This window comes from Notechis scutatus, chromosome 5 (assembly GCF_049901735.1).
Source record: "Notechis scutatus isolate UNSWTSFEM ecotype Mainland chromosome 5, rNotScu1.2, whole genome shotgun sequence".
NCBI classification, from domain to species: Eukaryota; Metazoa; Chordata; class Lepidosauria; order Squamata; family Elapidae; genus Notechis; species Notechis scutatus.
The window spans coordinates 114,536,452-114,552,355 of NC_142013.1; the positions used below are offsets into that span (position 1 = coordinate 114,536,452).

The 15,904-nt window shown below is 45.5% G+C and overlaps 1 protein-coding gene and 1 long non-coding RNA gene across 5 annotated transcripts in view; one reads left to right on the forward strand and one right to left on the reverse strand.

Annotated features, from left to right (window-relative positions):
• Window positions 1–15,904, reverse strand: part of ATOH8 (atonal bHLH transcription factor 8) — a 249,058-nt gene that overhangs the window by 224,118 nt on the left and 9,036 nt on the right. For 2 of the 3 annotated variants that reach the window (XR_015749947.1, XM_087967613.1), the window contains exon 2: window positions 4,716–4,907. Coding sequence is in view for 2 of the 3 variants with exons in the window: in XM_087967613.1 (XP_087823739.1) it covers window positions 4,716–4,907 (192 nt within the window). In the remaining variant the exon portion in view is untranslated. Of the gene's footprint in view, window positions 1–3,863; window positions 3,998–4,715; window positions 4,908–15,904 lie in introns of those variants that run through there. The other variant, XM_087967612.1, reaches the window with a different exon arrangement.
• Window positions 1,194–15,529, forward strand: LOC148130615 (uncharacterized). Of its 2 annotated transcripts, none has more exons than XR_015749950.1 (3): window positions 1,194–1,385; window positions 2,596–2,754; window positions 8,411–8,654. It is a non-coding gene; the product is annotated as an uncharacterized LOC148130615 (long non-coding RNA). The 2 variants fall into 2 exon arrangements; XR_015749949.1 differs by lacking the exon at window positions 8,411–8,654 and adding an exon at window positions 15,188–15,529 and having other exon boundaries at window positions 1,203–1,385.

Sequence of the window (15,904 nt, forward strand, 5' to 3'; positions counted from 1 at the left end):
ACTTGGCTGAATTCTCTCTCTCTCTCTCTGTATATATCTATCTATTTATCTATGTATCACTCACTCTGTGTGTATGTATCTATGTATCTACGTATGTATCTCTCTCTCTGTCTATCTATCTGTCTATCTATCTGTCTGTCTATCTATCTGTCTATCTATCTGTCTGTCTATCTTTCTGTCTATCTATCTATCTATCTATCTATCTATCTATCTATCTATCTATCTATCTATCTATCTATCTATCTATCTATCTATCTATCTATCTATCTATCTATCTATCTATCTCTCTCTCTCTCTCTCTCTCTCTATCTCTATCATCTATCTATATCTATCTATCTGTCTATCTATCTATCTATCTATCTATCTATCTATCTATCTATCTATCTATCTATCTATCTATCTATCAGTCTGTCTGTCTGTCTGTCTGTCTATCTATCTATCTATCTATCTATCTATCTATCTATCTATCTATCTATCTATCTATCATCTGTCTATCTATCTATCTATCTATCTATCTATCTATCTATCTATCTATCTATCTATCTATCTATCTCTTTAATCATTCTTAGTTGCTCTTCTCTGCCCTTTTCCCCCCAAAGCCTCAACATCTTTTTTGTTGTTTTGGTGACCAAAACTGGATGCAGGATTCCAGGTGTGGTTTTCTACGATGACCCTTTTATTTTATTTTTCCCCCATCCTCCCCAAATTCATCTGCAAACAGGGGTGGGGGGAGAAACGATTAAAACCCAGAAACCAATTCGAGCCCCTGTGTGTGTGTGTGTGTGTGTGTGTGTGTGTGCCTATGATTTTATAGCAACTCTCTCTTCTGCTGTTATTTATGACTCCGTCTTTCTCTCTCACAAAGAGTCCTTTTGCTGGGTCCCCCCCCCGTCCCCCTCCTCCTCCTCCTCCTCCTCCTCCTCCTCCTCCTCCTCCTCTCTAGCAGCTGCTCTCCATGTTGTATCTTGAGTGATGATGAGGTCCTGAAAGTGTTTTTTTGGAACAGATGGCTAGGAGGAGGCTGGGGAATGTGCCAAATCCTGCAGTGACTGAGTGCTTTCGGTTCCAGCTCGCGTGCCTTTCCCCTGCCCTCTGCCCCGACTGGCGCCAGTAGGACTTCCCAACCAGCACTCCGAACATCTGGAGTCTGCGGCTGCCAGAAGACCAAAGGGAGGGGGGGAGGAGGAGGAGGAGGAGGAGGGGAGCCCTCCCTGCTCAGCTCAGCTTCCCTCCGCTTGCCAGAGAAAGGGCTAATCAAAACCAAAAAGGCCTCCGTGTGCATGCACACCCACCCACACGCCCGCAAGGAGAGCAGCGTGCAAGCTAACCAGCTACAGGTCAACCCCCTCCCAGGGCCCCCCCCCTCCTCCATCTACCAATGAGGTGTGTGTGTGTGTGTGTGTGTCGGGGGTGGTGGTGGAGAAGGCTCGTTGTGTTCGGAAAAACTAATGAAGCAAAGAATATTATCTTTCAAAGGCTGGAGACAGGGTGGCGGGGTGGGGAGCAGAGGAGGGGAAGGATGGCCGGGAAAACTCGGGGCTTCCCTCCGAGGTGTTTTTTCTTTTTTTTTCCCCCCCAGCCCGTGAAGGAATGACAGGATAAGACTTTTTGGGGAGGATCATGCTAGGCTTCTGGGTTCGCAAGGCCTGGGGATAGAATAACAGAATAAGGGAGTTGGGAGGGACCTTGGGAGGTCCGCTAGTCCAAACCCTGCTCAGGCAGGAAACCCTATACCATTCCTGACAGGGGATTGGCCCCCAGTCCCCCAGATGGCCTTATATGGCTAAGGCGGGACTAGAATTCCCGGTCTCCTGGTGATTGGCCCACAGTCCCCCAGATGGCTTTCAATGGCTAAGGTGGGACTAGAACTCCCAGTCTCCTGGTGATTGGCCCAAAGTCCCCCAGATGGCTTTATATGGCTAAGGCGGGACTAGAATTCCCGGTCTCCTGATGATTGGCCCACAGTCCCCAGATGGCTTTCAATGGCTAAGGTGGGACTAGAACTCCCAGTCTCCTGGTGATTGGCCCAAAGTCCCCCAGATGGCTTTATATGGCTAAGGCGGGACTAGAATTCCCAGTCTCCTGATGATTGGCCCACAGTCCCCAGATGGCTTTCAATGGCTAAGGTGGGACTAGAACTCACCATCTCCTGGTGATTGGCCCACAGTCCCCCAAATGGTTTTCAGGACTAAGGCGGGACTAGAACTCCCAATCTCCTGGTGATTGGCCCAAAGTCCCCCAGATGGCTTTCAATGGGTAAGGCGGGACTAGAACTCCCATCTCCTATTGATTGGCCCCCAGTTCCCCAGATGGCTTTCATGGCCCCAGGTGGGGCTAGACCTCCCATTCTCTAGTCTGGTGTTTTAACCAAGTGAGATAAAGATAAAGGCTCCTTTTTGTGAACTTTTGGCTGTAAATAAAAACGCTTCTTATTGTAAATGCTAAATTGGGCAGCTCTCAGGATCAGGTCCTGTTGGGGGAGGGGAGACGAATGCCCCTTTTTTTCCTTCTCAGGGAGAATTACGCTTGTCAAAGTCTCTAAACGACCCCTTAAAAATGTCATCATCGTCATCATCCTTTTTTTTTAATAAAAAGGTCTATTTGAAAGTCCTATTGATGGCGATTAGGACGATGATGAGCTGACTATCGTGGCTAAACCGTTCCTTGGCCCCTTGTTCATTCCCGTGGAGGAATTCAGCATCTGAGCAAAGGAAATTGGACAGGACAGAAATGCAACCATCCTTCCTTCTTATGGTAAAAACAAATAGAAAAGGGTGCTGGGGGGAAAGAAGGGGGAAAAAAAAAACCTCCCAAATTCCATGCAGTAAAAAGGAGACAGAGGATCTCAAATGGGGACTCAGAAGCCCACTAAAAATGTCACATCTGGAACCTCTGCCTTGCCAGGATGGGCTCGAACCGGCTGTTTGGGGGAAGCGTGAAAAACTGAACCGGGGCAGGGAAAACTCATCAGCAACCAGGGTGAAAAGGACCAGGCTGGAGGAAGAGAGACAACCACCCATGGCACCAACTTCACCGAATCCTTCCAAATCCAGAAGGGAAATTCTAGTAGGGGATTTGTAAAGATTCTCCCTCATCCAGGGCATGGTTGCCCCAAAGATGCTTTTTTTCAAGAGGCAACTGGAATTTCTTGGTGTTTCTTTTCAAGACATTTTGCTTCTCATCCAAGCTTTTCCTTCCTTCCTTCCTTCCTTCCTTCCTTCCTTCCTTCCTTCCTTCCTTCCTTCCTTCCTTCCTTCCTTCCTTCTTTCCTTCATTCCTTCCTTCCTTATTCCTTCCTTCCCTTCCTCCTTATTTCTTCCTTCCTTATTCCTTCCTTCCTTCCTTCCTTCCTTCCTTCCTTCCTTCCTTCCTTCCTTCATTCATTCATTCATTCCTTCCTTATTCCTTCCTTCCCTTCCTCCTTCCTTTCTTCTTCCTTTCCTTATTCCTTCCTTCCTTCCTTCCTTCCTTCCTTCCTTCCTTCCTTCCTTCCTTCCTTCCTTCCTATCTTCCTTCCTTCCTTCCTTTCTTTCTTCCTACCTTCCTTTTGTACGGATGCCTCATTTAAAGATCACAACAACTTAAGACCATAATTTTGGGCTCAATTGTGATTGTAAGCCAAGGTCTGCCTGTATGCTTGTGTGGACAGTATAACTCGTGTGTTCCTTGCTTTTTCAGCTGCAATTCCATAGGATTCCCTACCAAAGGTGCTTTTTTTTTTCAGGAGGCAACTGGACTTTCTTTGTTTTTTTCTTTTGAAGACATTTCACTTCTCATCCAAGAAGCTTCTTCAGCTCTGATAAGACAGTGGGAAATGGAAGGAGTTATACTCCTTGCAGACAGCTGGTCATTTTCATTCTTTTTAGAGGGTTGTTGAGGCCACTTGGAGGTTTGTCTGTGTCCTCAGGGTCACCTGAGTGGTGCAAACAGTTCATGTAGTCTGCAATTTTTTTTTTCTCTGGAAATCCATTCCTTATTCCCACACCATTCCAGGCATCTGTACAAAAGGAAGCAAGGAAGGAAGGAAGAAGGAAGGAAGAAAAAAAGGAAAGAAGGAAGGACAGAATAAGAAAGGAAGAAAGAAGGAAGGACAGAATAAAGAAGGAAGAAAGAAGGAAGGAAGGACAAAATAAGGAAAGAAGAAAGACGGAAAGAAGGAAGGAAGGAAGGTAGGAAGGAAAGAAGAAATAAGGAAGAAATAAAGAAGGAAGGAAGGAATAAAGAAGGAAGGAAGAGGGAGGGAGGGAGGAACGGAAAGGAGGGGAGGGAAGAGGAGAAGGAGGAGGGAAGAAGATGGAAAAAAGAAAGAAGGAAGGAGGAGGGAGGAGGGAGAGAGAGAGAAAGAAAGAAAGACCCAAGCACACAGCCAAAGATTTGCATTTCTTGCTCTGTTTTCAATTCTTAAACCTTGCTGGTTATTCAATATACGTTGAATATATTCAACATATCTGTTTAAAACAGAAAAGAAAGAAAGAAAGGAAAGAACCAGCACTTGACCCCGTAGAGGAGCTGTGAAAGGATATAAATCACAGGCTGGGAGGGGGAGGGGGGGGCCCTTAAAGATAAGAGACCGAAACAACCACCAAACAGCCGCTGCCGCCACAGAGGTTTCTCAAGTCCCAGAGCGGACGAGACCTTCCTCCTTTCCAGCTGGCCCGTTTCTCCTCCTCCTCCTCCGAGCTGAGAGAGAGAGAGAGAGAGAGAGAGGGACGTACCTTCCTTTTTTTAGACCTGCCTTCAGCCTGCAGGGTCCGGGTGCATTGCTCCACGCATTCGGAGAAGCTCAGGTTGCTGTGGTCCCCACTGTAGTCCAGATCGGCCAGTCTGGCCAAGGAGAGGATATAGTTACAGGCGATTCTCAGGATGGCCAGCTTGGAGAGCTTCTGCCCGTAGGAGTAGCAGGGGACCTGCGAAAGAACAGCGGGGCGCCTGAGGTCAGAGCCACCTTTGGAATGGGAGAAAGCCCAGCCCTGCAGCTCCCGGGACCCAAAGGGCAGGGAACACGGAATAACGGAGGGGGAAGGGACCCTGGAGGTCTTCTAGTCTGATACCACGCCCCCACCCTGCTCGAACAGGAGACCCTCTGCCATTCCAGGCTGGGCTGAGTGAGAGTGATTGGCCCAAAGTCCCCCAGATGGCTTTCAGGGCTAAGGTGGGACTAGAACTCCCAGTCTCCTGGTGATTGGCCCCAAGTCCCCCAGATGGCTTTTGGGGCTAAGGTGGGACTAGAACTCCCGGTCTCCTGGTGATTGGCCCCAAGTCCCCCAGATGATGTTCAGGGATAACGTGGGACTAGAACTCCCAGTCTCCTGGTGATTGGCCCCAAGTTCTCCAGATGGCTTTCAGGGCTAAGGTGGGACTAGAACTCCCAGTCTCCTGGTGATTGGCCCAAAGTCACCCAGATAGCTTTTATGGTTAAGGTGGGACTAGAACTCCCAGTCTCCTGGTGATTGGCCCCAAGTCCCCCAGATGGCTTTTGGGGCTAAGGTGGGACTAGAACTCCCAGTCTCCTGGTGATTGGCCCAAAGACACCCAGCCAGTTTTTCATACTTGAGATGGGACTAGAACTCCCAATCTCCCACTGATTGGCCCAAAGTCACCCAGCTGGCTTTCATGGCTAAGGTGGGATTAGAACTCCCAGTTTTCTATTTTCTAGCCTGGAGCCTTAACAAGACCAAAGAAGCTCTCTTCTAATCATTACTAATAGACCAATGGAGAAACTTGAAAAAAATCTGAAAACAAGAATGCAATTTGCATTGGATCAAATTACATTTCTGGGGTGTTGTTTTTTTTTTTTTTTTGGAAAATTCAGGTTTGCAATTCCCGCACCTCCTTAAACTCAGTTCACATGGCCCGGGATGCTTCCCCACTTTTAAGCTAACCTGTCCATGGTGCCCCTTTGGTCATGATATCGACTTCGATAATAGTAAACATACTTTAATTTAGTTTACTTTACTTTATTGTCATTGCACCTCATACGACGAAATTAAATACCATCTTCAGTGTGCATTATGACTGAAAATAAACACAAACACACTTCCTTCACATTCTATACATTGAATTGAAAAACCCTATGATATTGCATGAATATTGCACTCTACAGTAGAATTCCATAGACATCCTGCCCTGGGAGAGAAGCTGTTTTTCAGCCTATTTGTCCTTGTTTTTATTATTATCCTGTACCGTCTGCCAGATAGGTAATAGTTTTTTTTAAAAAAAGGGATTCCCAGGTTGAGATGGATCTTTGAGGATGTTTGGGACTTTCTCAAGGTAGCGGGAGCTCTAAAGCTCTTCCAAAGAGGGGAGAGGGCAACCCATGATCCTCTGGGCAATGACGTTCACCCTCTGGAGCGCTGTCCTATCTGCCACTGTGCAATTGGCAAACCCTACACAGGTGTGTAGTAACTTAAGATACTCTATGGTGCAGCGGTAGAAGGTCACCAGCAGTTTTCCATTCAGTTGCTGCTTCCCGAGAAGCCTCAGGTAGCATAACCTCTGCTGGGCCCTTTTGACCAGGGCTGCAATGTGGACACACTCAGGTCAGGTCCTCTTTTAGGGTAACACCCAGAAATTTAAAACTGGCCACTTGCTCCACTCAGTCTCCATTGATCAGCAAGGACTGGATATCTGATCAGTTCCTTCTATATAGTCCACTATCAGCTCCTTGGTCTTATTGGGGTTGAGGACCAAGTTATTTAAGTCCCCATATGCTTTTAGACGGGGGGTGTTTTTAACGTGCCAAACATCTAGTAAGTCTCAGGGATGAAGACCAGTGGTGAAATGCTACCGATTCGGCCCGGTTCACCCGATGTGGTAGCAAAAGGGCCAAATGGGTAGTGAAAAAAACCGTCTCCGACCATCAGAACAAAGAGAAAAGCGCAGGATCGGCCCTCGCACCCAGCTGCGCGATCACCAAACCTGTAGGGAAACCTGGGTAGAGTCTCACCACTGATGCAGACCTGAATTGGGGTGGTGGCGGTGGTTCTCATCCTGCAGACTTTAGGAATTTCCCCACCCCCTCCTTTTCTCCTCTTAAAATGATGCTACTGGCTGCTAATCTGCTTCCAGACAGAATCCAGAACCACGCCGGTCGTTAAGAAAGTTGCAAACCATTTTTGAAGGGCGTTCTGAATGTGCAGGAAATGGCCCGACTTCCACATGGACGGTTCCAAATTTTTAATGCTCAGTGTGGTTCACGTCAAGGTCAGGGCTTTGAAAACAACCCGTTTCCAAGGGGGTAGAAAAGCAGCTTAGAACATAGAAACCTACGACTGGAAGGGATCTCAGGGTCTTTAGACCGGAGGTCTCCAAACTTGGCAACTTTAAGACTTGTGGACTTCAACTCCCAGAATTCTCCCAGTTTGGGGACCCTTGCTTTATACCATCCTGGTCAAATGGTTGTCTAATCTAGTCTTGAAAACCTCCAGTTATGGAGCATCCATAACTCAGGGTGGCAAGATATTAATTCCTGATGAATAGTTCTCACTGTCAGGAAATTTTTTTCCATCGTTTTAAATTGGATATCTCTTCTTGATAAGTTTCCATCTTTAACCTCTTATCCTGCTCTCTGGCGCTTTGCAGAATAAAGTTGACCCTATCTTCTCTCAGGAGGGGTTGGGCTTGAAGACCTCTGGGGTCCCTTCCACCTCTTTTATTCTGTAAAAGGCTCCTTCTTTAGGCAGGAGGTTGATTAGAAGACCTCTAAGGTACCTTCCAGCTGTTTTTTTTTTCCTCAAGAGGCAACTGGACTTTCTTGGTTTTTCCTTGAAGATGTTTCGCTTCTCATCCAAGAAGCTTCTTCAGTTCTGACTGAATGGTGGGGAATGGAAGGATTTATATTCCTTGCAGTCATCTGGTCGTTAGCGCTCTTTCTGGGAGTCATTGAAGCCACTTGGGTGTGGAACCATTTTGGAATGGCTGAAGAACCGAAGAAGCTTCTTGGATGAGAAGCGAAACACCTTCAAGGAAAAACCAGAAAGTTCAGTTGCCTCTTGAAAAAAAACCACACCTTTGGGACAACAGTGACCTGGGTGACAGAGAACCTCCATAGACATCTCCTTCCAAAATGCTTGGCTTCTCATCCAAGTAGCTTCATCAGTTCTGAAGAAGAAGAACTGAAGAAGCTTCTTGGATGAGAAGCAAAACATCCTCAAGGAAAAACCAAGAAAATTCAGTTGCCTCTTGAAAAAAAACCACGCCTTTGGGACAACTATGACCTAGAGGATGGAGAATCTCCACAGGTATCTCTCTTTAATGATCTTCCACCCATTGCTTCTTGTCCCACCCTCGGGTGCTCTTGATATGGCCAACCAGAGGTTGAGATGCTTTAATGGTTCCCTTCTCTAAACAAGGAATGTACAGGATGGCTTAAATATCCCCTTTACGATTCTACGACTTGCTCTTTTCTCAGATGAAAAGTAGGATCTTAGCGTTGGGTTGAGAAGGAATGGGACTGCATCGGAGGTGGTCTTCAGCCAGTTCGGACCAGTTCTGGAGAACTGGTAGTGGAAATTTTGAGTAGTTCGGAGAACCGGCCAATACCACCCCTGACTGGTCCCGCCGACCCCACCTGTTCTCTGCCTCCCCTTGAGTCCCAGCTGATGGGCTGGGTCTTCTTTGGTTGCCCTGCACAGGAGAATGGAGCTGGAAAGCAGGTTAGTGGGGTGGGGAGGGAATGGGGTTTTTGCAGTATCTTTCCCCTGCCACGCCACGCCCACAGAACTGGTAGTAAAAAATTTTTTTTTGAATCCCACCACTGGACTGCATGATAGGCGACCCTTCTTTCTGTAGGTAGAACAACATTTGTGAATGCAGTTAAATCTGTATTACAATCCTACTCGTTGTATCCTGACCTCTCCGTGCAGAGGTATACTTAAAATTCCTGGCATGGTTGCCTAATAGGTTTAGCCATGAGTCAATTCTTCCTAAATTAGGGTAGGGGAAGAATTGTTCGATTCTACAACATGAGATATTACCTTCCACTTTATTCAGGGATGGGATTCAAAAATTTTTTTAGCAACTGGTTCTGGGGAGAATACAGTCAGCTATGTTGGGCATGTGTGTGATGTCACGCATGGACAATAAGGACTGACTGGGTGAAGAGGGGCGGGGCCAGCCAGGAGCACCATTTGCCGGTTCTCCGAATTGCGCTGAATCGTAACAACCAGTTCTATAGAACCGTTCCGAACCGGCAGAATCCCACCCCTAACTTTATTATTTAGCCTGAGAAAATGCATCAAACAGCTCTTCTGAGGACATGACAGGCCTATTGGAAAAATATCCATTTCCTGGAGAGGAGACTAAAGTATCATTGGATTCACAGAAGGGCTCTTGACATATCTTGATAATTTATAGCCAGAAAATATTTAGCTAGCAACTTGACAGAAGTCTTGACTTGGTGTAATTGATGGATTGATTCAATGAGTGTCCCACTTTTCTCTCGTGGAGCCACTCAAGATGGCTAATTCGAAACAAAACAAAAAAAATTCAAATTAATGCTAAAACCAGCGAGCAATTCAAAACTGGTGGAGTTCCTGAATTGTTCTCTGAGGTTGGTTGTTTTCTGGCAGACGTTTCATTACCCAACAAGGTAACGTCTTCGGAGCTTAAGAACTGAAGATGTTACCTAGTTCAAGGGTCTCCAACCTTTTGGACCTCAGGGACTACTAAGTCCATCACTGTAAATCCTGCGGACCACTAATGCAATCTATCTCAGGACCAGCTGGGTGGGCATGACTGGGTAGTCATGTGACTGGGTGGGCGTGGCCAACTCGATGTCACTCACGTCGAGGCCTCTACTTGCCCCACCCCTCCCAGCCACTTCTTGCCTGCCCACCTGGGCTCCTTAGGGCCCGAACAGGAAGCAGTGGTTGGAGTTGCAGGAAGTTAGCACCCACCCCTCTCCTAGAAAAATGAAATGTCCTAAGAAATATTAAAAAGGCAGAATATTTCCCCTGAAAAGAGAAGTAGAAACTCAAAAGCGGAAACTCCACCTCAGAAGCAGAAGCTCACCCCTCCGCCTTTGTTAATGAGTGGGCCATTAAGGCCTGGGGCCAGAGTATTCTACATAACAAAGCCCTCTGCCCATCTCACCACCTGGCCTGGGAAGATGGCATCAGCCAGCACTCAGGTGAAGCCATGTGGTCCAGACAAAGCCTACAAGGTTAGCTAAGACCCCGCCCCTTGGGAGCCTGACAGCCAATGGGATACATTTCTTGCACAGGAACAGGAAACAGTTAAGGTGGGACCCCACAGAGATTATAAAAGGGTCTCTCAGCATCTTGGCCACCCTTCTTGATCTTTTCCTTCACCTTGAAGCACGTGGTCGTCTTTCTCACTTTGGAGCTCCAAGCCATGTGGTCCTGTCCCCCATTAAACCATCTTTCCAAACAGCCTCCATGTTTCCAGTGTCTTTCTTCCCCACTTGGAACTGAACCCAGAAGGATATTTTCTTCCAACAGAGCTAAGCAGCGCCCCCACGAGAAAAGAGCTGGCCAAACAGCTGGCTCCGTTCCAATGGGATCAGACCGAGAAGGAGGCTCAGCAGAAGCACCTCACTGAGGACTAGGAGCATGGGCTTTCCAAGCAGAGGGAAGACCTGCAGGAGTGCAAGGCCAGGTCCCGGCGGCGCCTGGAGGCTCAGTGGGCTGAGATGCTCAGCCAGTTCCAAGGCCGTGATGCAGTCCCACTGCAATGAGGCCCTCCAGCTGGCTTCGCCCAAAGCCCCACACCCAGGAGGCTGAAGCAGACCCCAAATCAGAATGTCTGGCCCCCCTCTGACCTGCACAAAAAGACCCCAAAGGGGGGGAGACTCCCTGCAGCAACACAAACGTTCACTGCACATATCCGGCCCAGAGGGCCATAGTTTGAAGACCCCCGATTGAGTGCAATATAAAAAATGCAAATAATTTTTCAGGGGACCCCCACCCCCAATTTTCCTCGTGGACCACCAGTGGTCCATGGGCCACCAGTTGGTGACCGCTGACCTAGTTGGGTCGTGAAACATCTTCCAGAAAATAACCCAGCTTAGAGAGACCCCAAGGGCTCCGCAGTTCGACACCGAGCTTCAAATAATCTCTTCTATTGGTTGTCCCGGCGGTGCTTTTTCAAGAGGCAGCTGGACCTTCTTGGTTTTCCTTTGGAAGACTTCTCTGGGTAATCCCAAGCTTGTTCAAAGAGAAGGCAAGTTGAAGTGATGGAGAAGGGAGCAGACCAGCAAAGCTTCCCAAACAGTAGATTCCCTCGCCAGGGCAAAGTCCTCTTCTGCGTTTGACAAACATGAGCTCCTCGCTAGGAAACATCTTCCCAAAGAGTCCTCTTGAGATTTGAGGGCTCCTACAGAGACAGGTGGAACTTCAGAAGTCTGGTGAACTTCAGAAACCCATCGGCTGAACCCTTTCATCAGAAGTGGAAGATCAACCCTGGAAGCGGAAGCAACAGTTGGTGGAGCGAAAGCATCACTTGATCCCCGTCCTTTGAACTGGTTCGGAGACCACCTGCTGCCCTTCGCATTTTGCTGAGGAGGACTAAGCCGAGCAAAGCTGAGATTCCAACGGCACGGATTAAAACAGGCGCTTAGCCGAAGGTCTTTGGTTGGCTCCCACCATGCCAATTCATTCCAGTCAAGCTCCAGCCCTAGAGGAGGTTTTTTCCTCCCCTTATTTTGTTCAGCAGGAATATATAACCAATCATGGAATCCATAGTATAGAGTAGAGTAGAGTAGCGTAGAGTAGAGTAGAGTAGAGTGGAATAGAATAGATAATGAAATAAAGAATAGAATAGAACAGAAAATAGAATTGAATATAACATCGAATATCGAATATCGAATAGAAAATAGAATAGAATAGGGGATAGAATAGAGGATAGAATAGAGGATAGAATAGAATAGAATAACAGAATTGGAAGGGACCTTGGAGGTCTTCTAGTCCAACCCCCTGCCTAGGCAGGAAACCCTACACCACTTCAGACAAATGGTTGTCCAATCTCTTCTTAAAAGCCTCCAATGTTTGAGCATCCACAACTTCTGGAGGCAAGTTGTTCCAATGATTAATTGTTCTAACTGTCAGGAAATTTCTCCTCAGTTCTAGGTTGCTTCTCTCCTTGCTGAGTTTCCACTCACTGCTTCTTGCTGGTGCTTTGGAGAATAGCTTGGCTTCCTTTTCTTTGGGGCAGCCCGAGATTTTGGAAGACTGCTCTCATGTCCTTCCCTACTCCTTCTTTACACTAAACTTGTTGTTGTAGGTCGTGAAGTCATGTCCAACCCATCGCGACCCCATGGACAACGTTCCTCCAGGCCTTCCTCTCCTCCATCATCCCATGGAGTCCATTTAAGCCCATGCCTTTATTAAGCTAGACTTCTATTAAACTATTAAACTTCATTAAACTAGCCAGGCCCAGTTCCTGCAACCGTTCTTCATATGTTTTAGTCTCCAGTCCCCTAATCATCTTGGTTGCTCTCTCTGAACTTTTTCTAGAGCCTCAACATCTTTTTTATAATGTGGTGAACAAAACTGGATGCAGTATTCTCGGTGTGGCCTTACTAAGGCTTTACAGAGTGGTATTAGTACCTCCCTTGATCTCGATTGTATCCCTCTGTTAATGCAACTTAGGATTAAATTGGCTTTTTTGGTTGCTGCTGCACACTGCTGGCTCCTATTTAGCTGGTTGTCCACTAAGATTCCAAGATCCCTCTCCCAGTTCCTGCTATTGAGCCTGGTTTCATCAAGTCTATATGTGTCCTTTTGATTTTTCTTGCCTAAATGTAGGACTTTACTTTTCTCTACACTGAATTTCATTTTGTTAGATATGGCCCAGGGTTCTAGTCTGTCAAGATCCATCTGGATCTTGAACCTATCTTCTTGGGTGTTAGCTATTCCTGCCATCTTAGTATCCTCTGCAAATTTGGTAAGTTTCCCTTCTATTCCCTCATCTAAGTCGTCAATGAAGATATTGAAGAGTCCTGGGCCTAAGACGGAACCTTGTGGCACCCCACTGCTTGCTTCCCTCCATGTAGACTTAGACCCATAAAGGACTACTCGTTGAGTACGGTTTGTCAGCCAGTTGCGAATCCATGTGGTGGTGGTGCTGTCTATCCCACTTTTTTCTAGCTTTCCAAGAAGTAGGTTGTGGCCTACTTTGTCGAGTGCCTTGTAAGTATATTATCTCCACAGTATTTCGCTGAATTAGGTCAGCAGTTCGGCGGTTCAAATCCCTAGCGCCGCATCACGGAGCGAGCTCCCGTTCCTTGTCCCAGCAGCTTCTGCCAACCTAGCAGTTCCAAAGCATGTAAAAATGCAAGTAGAAAAACAGGGATCCCTTTGGTAGGAAGGGAACGGCATTCCATGAGCCTTTGAAGGTGTTTAGTCATGCCGGCCACATGACCACGGAGACGTCTTCGGATAGCGCTGGCTCTTCGGCTTTGTAACGGAGATGAGCAGCGGCCCCTAGAGCCGGAAACGACTAGCACGGATGTGCAAGGAGGGGAACCTTTACCTTTGAACATCACGAAACAAATATTTGTAAGGCAAGGACTACCTGAAATGGCTTTATAAAATAGAGTTGCCCAATTAAATGATTGTGACTCCAGGACTCCCTATTCCCAGCTAAGGAGATTATTTTTTAGTATCTAATTTATAGGAAGAGGATGGAGGGATGGTTGTATGGAATCTGCTTTCTCTTTTCTACTAGGAGCTATAATATTCTAAAGATCCGCCGGGAATCGCCACGCATTAAAAATTTTTTTTTTAAATAACATATTGTTGAAATGAAAATTCCTCGTTGTTTTGAGTAACCTCGATCCCCAGTTAATAATTTGGAATAGATGGGTAATAATTCAAACAGTAGGGATTCGTGGCTATTATCCAATTTCTCCATTTGTTAAGGAGAAATCACGACAGACATGATTTCAGTATATTTCCCAAATTCTTCATGGTAGTCATGAAAGGAGGGAGAAAATGGCAGGGCCACGTTAGATCCAGTTCTGTCCCACAATGCCTTTTCTTCTTTTCTTTTTGAGTTAAACTCAACTTTTGGTGACTTCATGGATAGGGTTCGTGTAATTTTCTTCCTGAAAATACAGAAGTCGTTTCCCATTTTTTTTTTTTGTTTCCTTCTGTGATTTTTTTTTCTTTGGTCACCCAGAATAATTTCCAAAAACTGAGATTCTTGATGGACTCCCATCCAAAAACTGATCAGGTCCGACCCTACTTAGCTTTGTTGCTTAGACAGGTTTAGCCAGATCCTACTATTTAATTCATTTCTTTAATTTATTTTTCATTCGTTGAAGGATGTACAACTGTAAATACTCAAATCATCCGAGAAAGGGAATATCCACATCCACATGCATTTTTCCTTTGATCAGATTTTATTCCTGGCAACCATATGGAGCTTTAAGAAGTGGTTTGGCTTTGTCATTTTCTTAGGAAGGACTGGCCCAAACTCACTTTCTTTTTTCCAGTTTTGGTCACCATATTATCAGAAAAGATGTAGAAATTCTGGAAAGAGTGCAGAAAAGAGCCACAAAGATGATTAAAGGCCTGGAGGCTAAAACATATAAAAGAACGGTGGCAGGAATTGGGTATATTGTCTAGTCTAATGAAAAGAAGGACCAGGGGTGACAGGAGAGCAGCCTTCCAGTATTTGAGGAGTCTGCCACAAAGAAGAGGGGGTCAAGCTATTCTCCAAAGCACCTGAAGGCCAGACAAGGAATAATGGATGGAAACTAACCAACTAGAAGAGATGTGTAAGATTAAAATAGAATACAGACCTGAATTTTTCTTGTTAGGAATTAATGTGGGAAAATAAGACAAAGATATTATATATCTAATAATTCATGTAATCACAGCTTGCAAGATTGGCTTATGCACAACTGTGGAAATGTAAAGAAACTCCAAGTGAAATAGAAATAATTAAGAAAATTTGGATGTGCACAGAACTAAAAAAATAAGGATGAATCGGATTATTACAAAGTATGGGATAAATTTTATTGCTGGTTAGAAAAGAGGAAGGATCAAGAAAATGGGAAATGATTATATTATATACTATGTATATAGAATGTAAATATGTACTATTTTTTATATGACTTAGCGATGTAAGACAACTATGTGGATTAGGATGATTGCACCATGTCCATTGTTTTTAATGTTCTTTCCTTTCTTTTTTGTGTTTGTTCAATAAAATTTAAAAAAAGAAAAGAAACTAATCAAGGAGAGAAGCAACCTAGGAACTAAGGAGGAATTTCCTGACAGTGAGAACAATTAACCAGTGGAACAATTTGCCTCCAGAAGTTGTGAATGCTCCAGCACTGGAAGTTTTTAAGAAGAGATTGGATAACCATTTGTCTGAAGTGGTGTAAGGTTTCCTGCCTAAGCAGGGGGTTGGACTAGAAGACCTCCAAGGTCCCTTCCAACTCTGTTATTCTGTTACTTAACTGGCTTACTTGCCTAAGGCAAAGTTAAATCTCAAATTTCTTGGCTCTTAGTCCAGCCCTTAAACCAAGTCGACCAACTGGCTCCCAAACAATCACACAATACTGCAGAAGTTAATAAAATAAATCCAAAATTGGCATCCCATCACGTGGATCTACATTCTTCCTTTTTTTGTGCATGCACATGCAATGAAAGAGAGAAAAACAAACCCAAATTATTACTTAGATTGTAATAACCCGGCTTCTCTTGGAGAGGTTTCTCAATATTGCGATTTCTACTAACTGCTTCAAAGAAGACATGCACAGCGCAGGAGTTTAGTTTCTATTATGTACATTAAATTCATTTCATTCTGAGAACGAGGAGCAGCCTGGGATTATTTTGGAAAGAAAACCTTCTCAGCAGAAGCTATGGAAGACCTCGGAGTGCTCTTCTAGCCAGGCTGGTAATATTGAAAAACAAATATACAAACAAGTGTACAA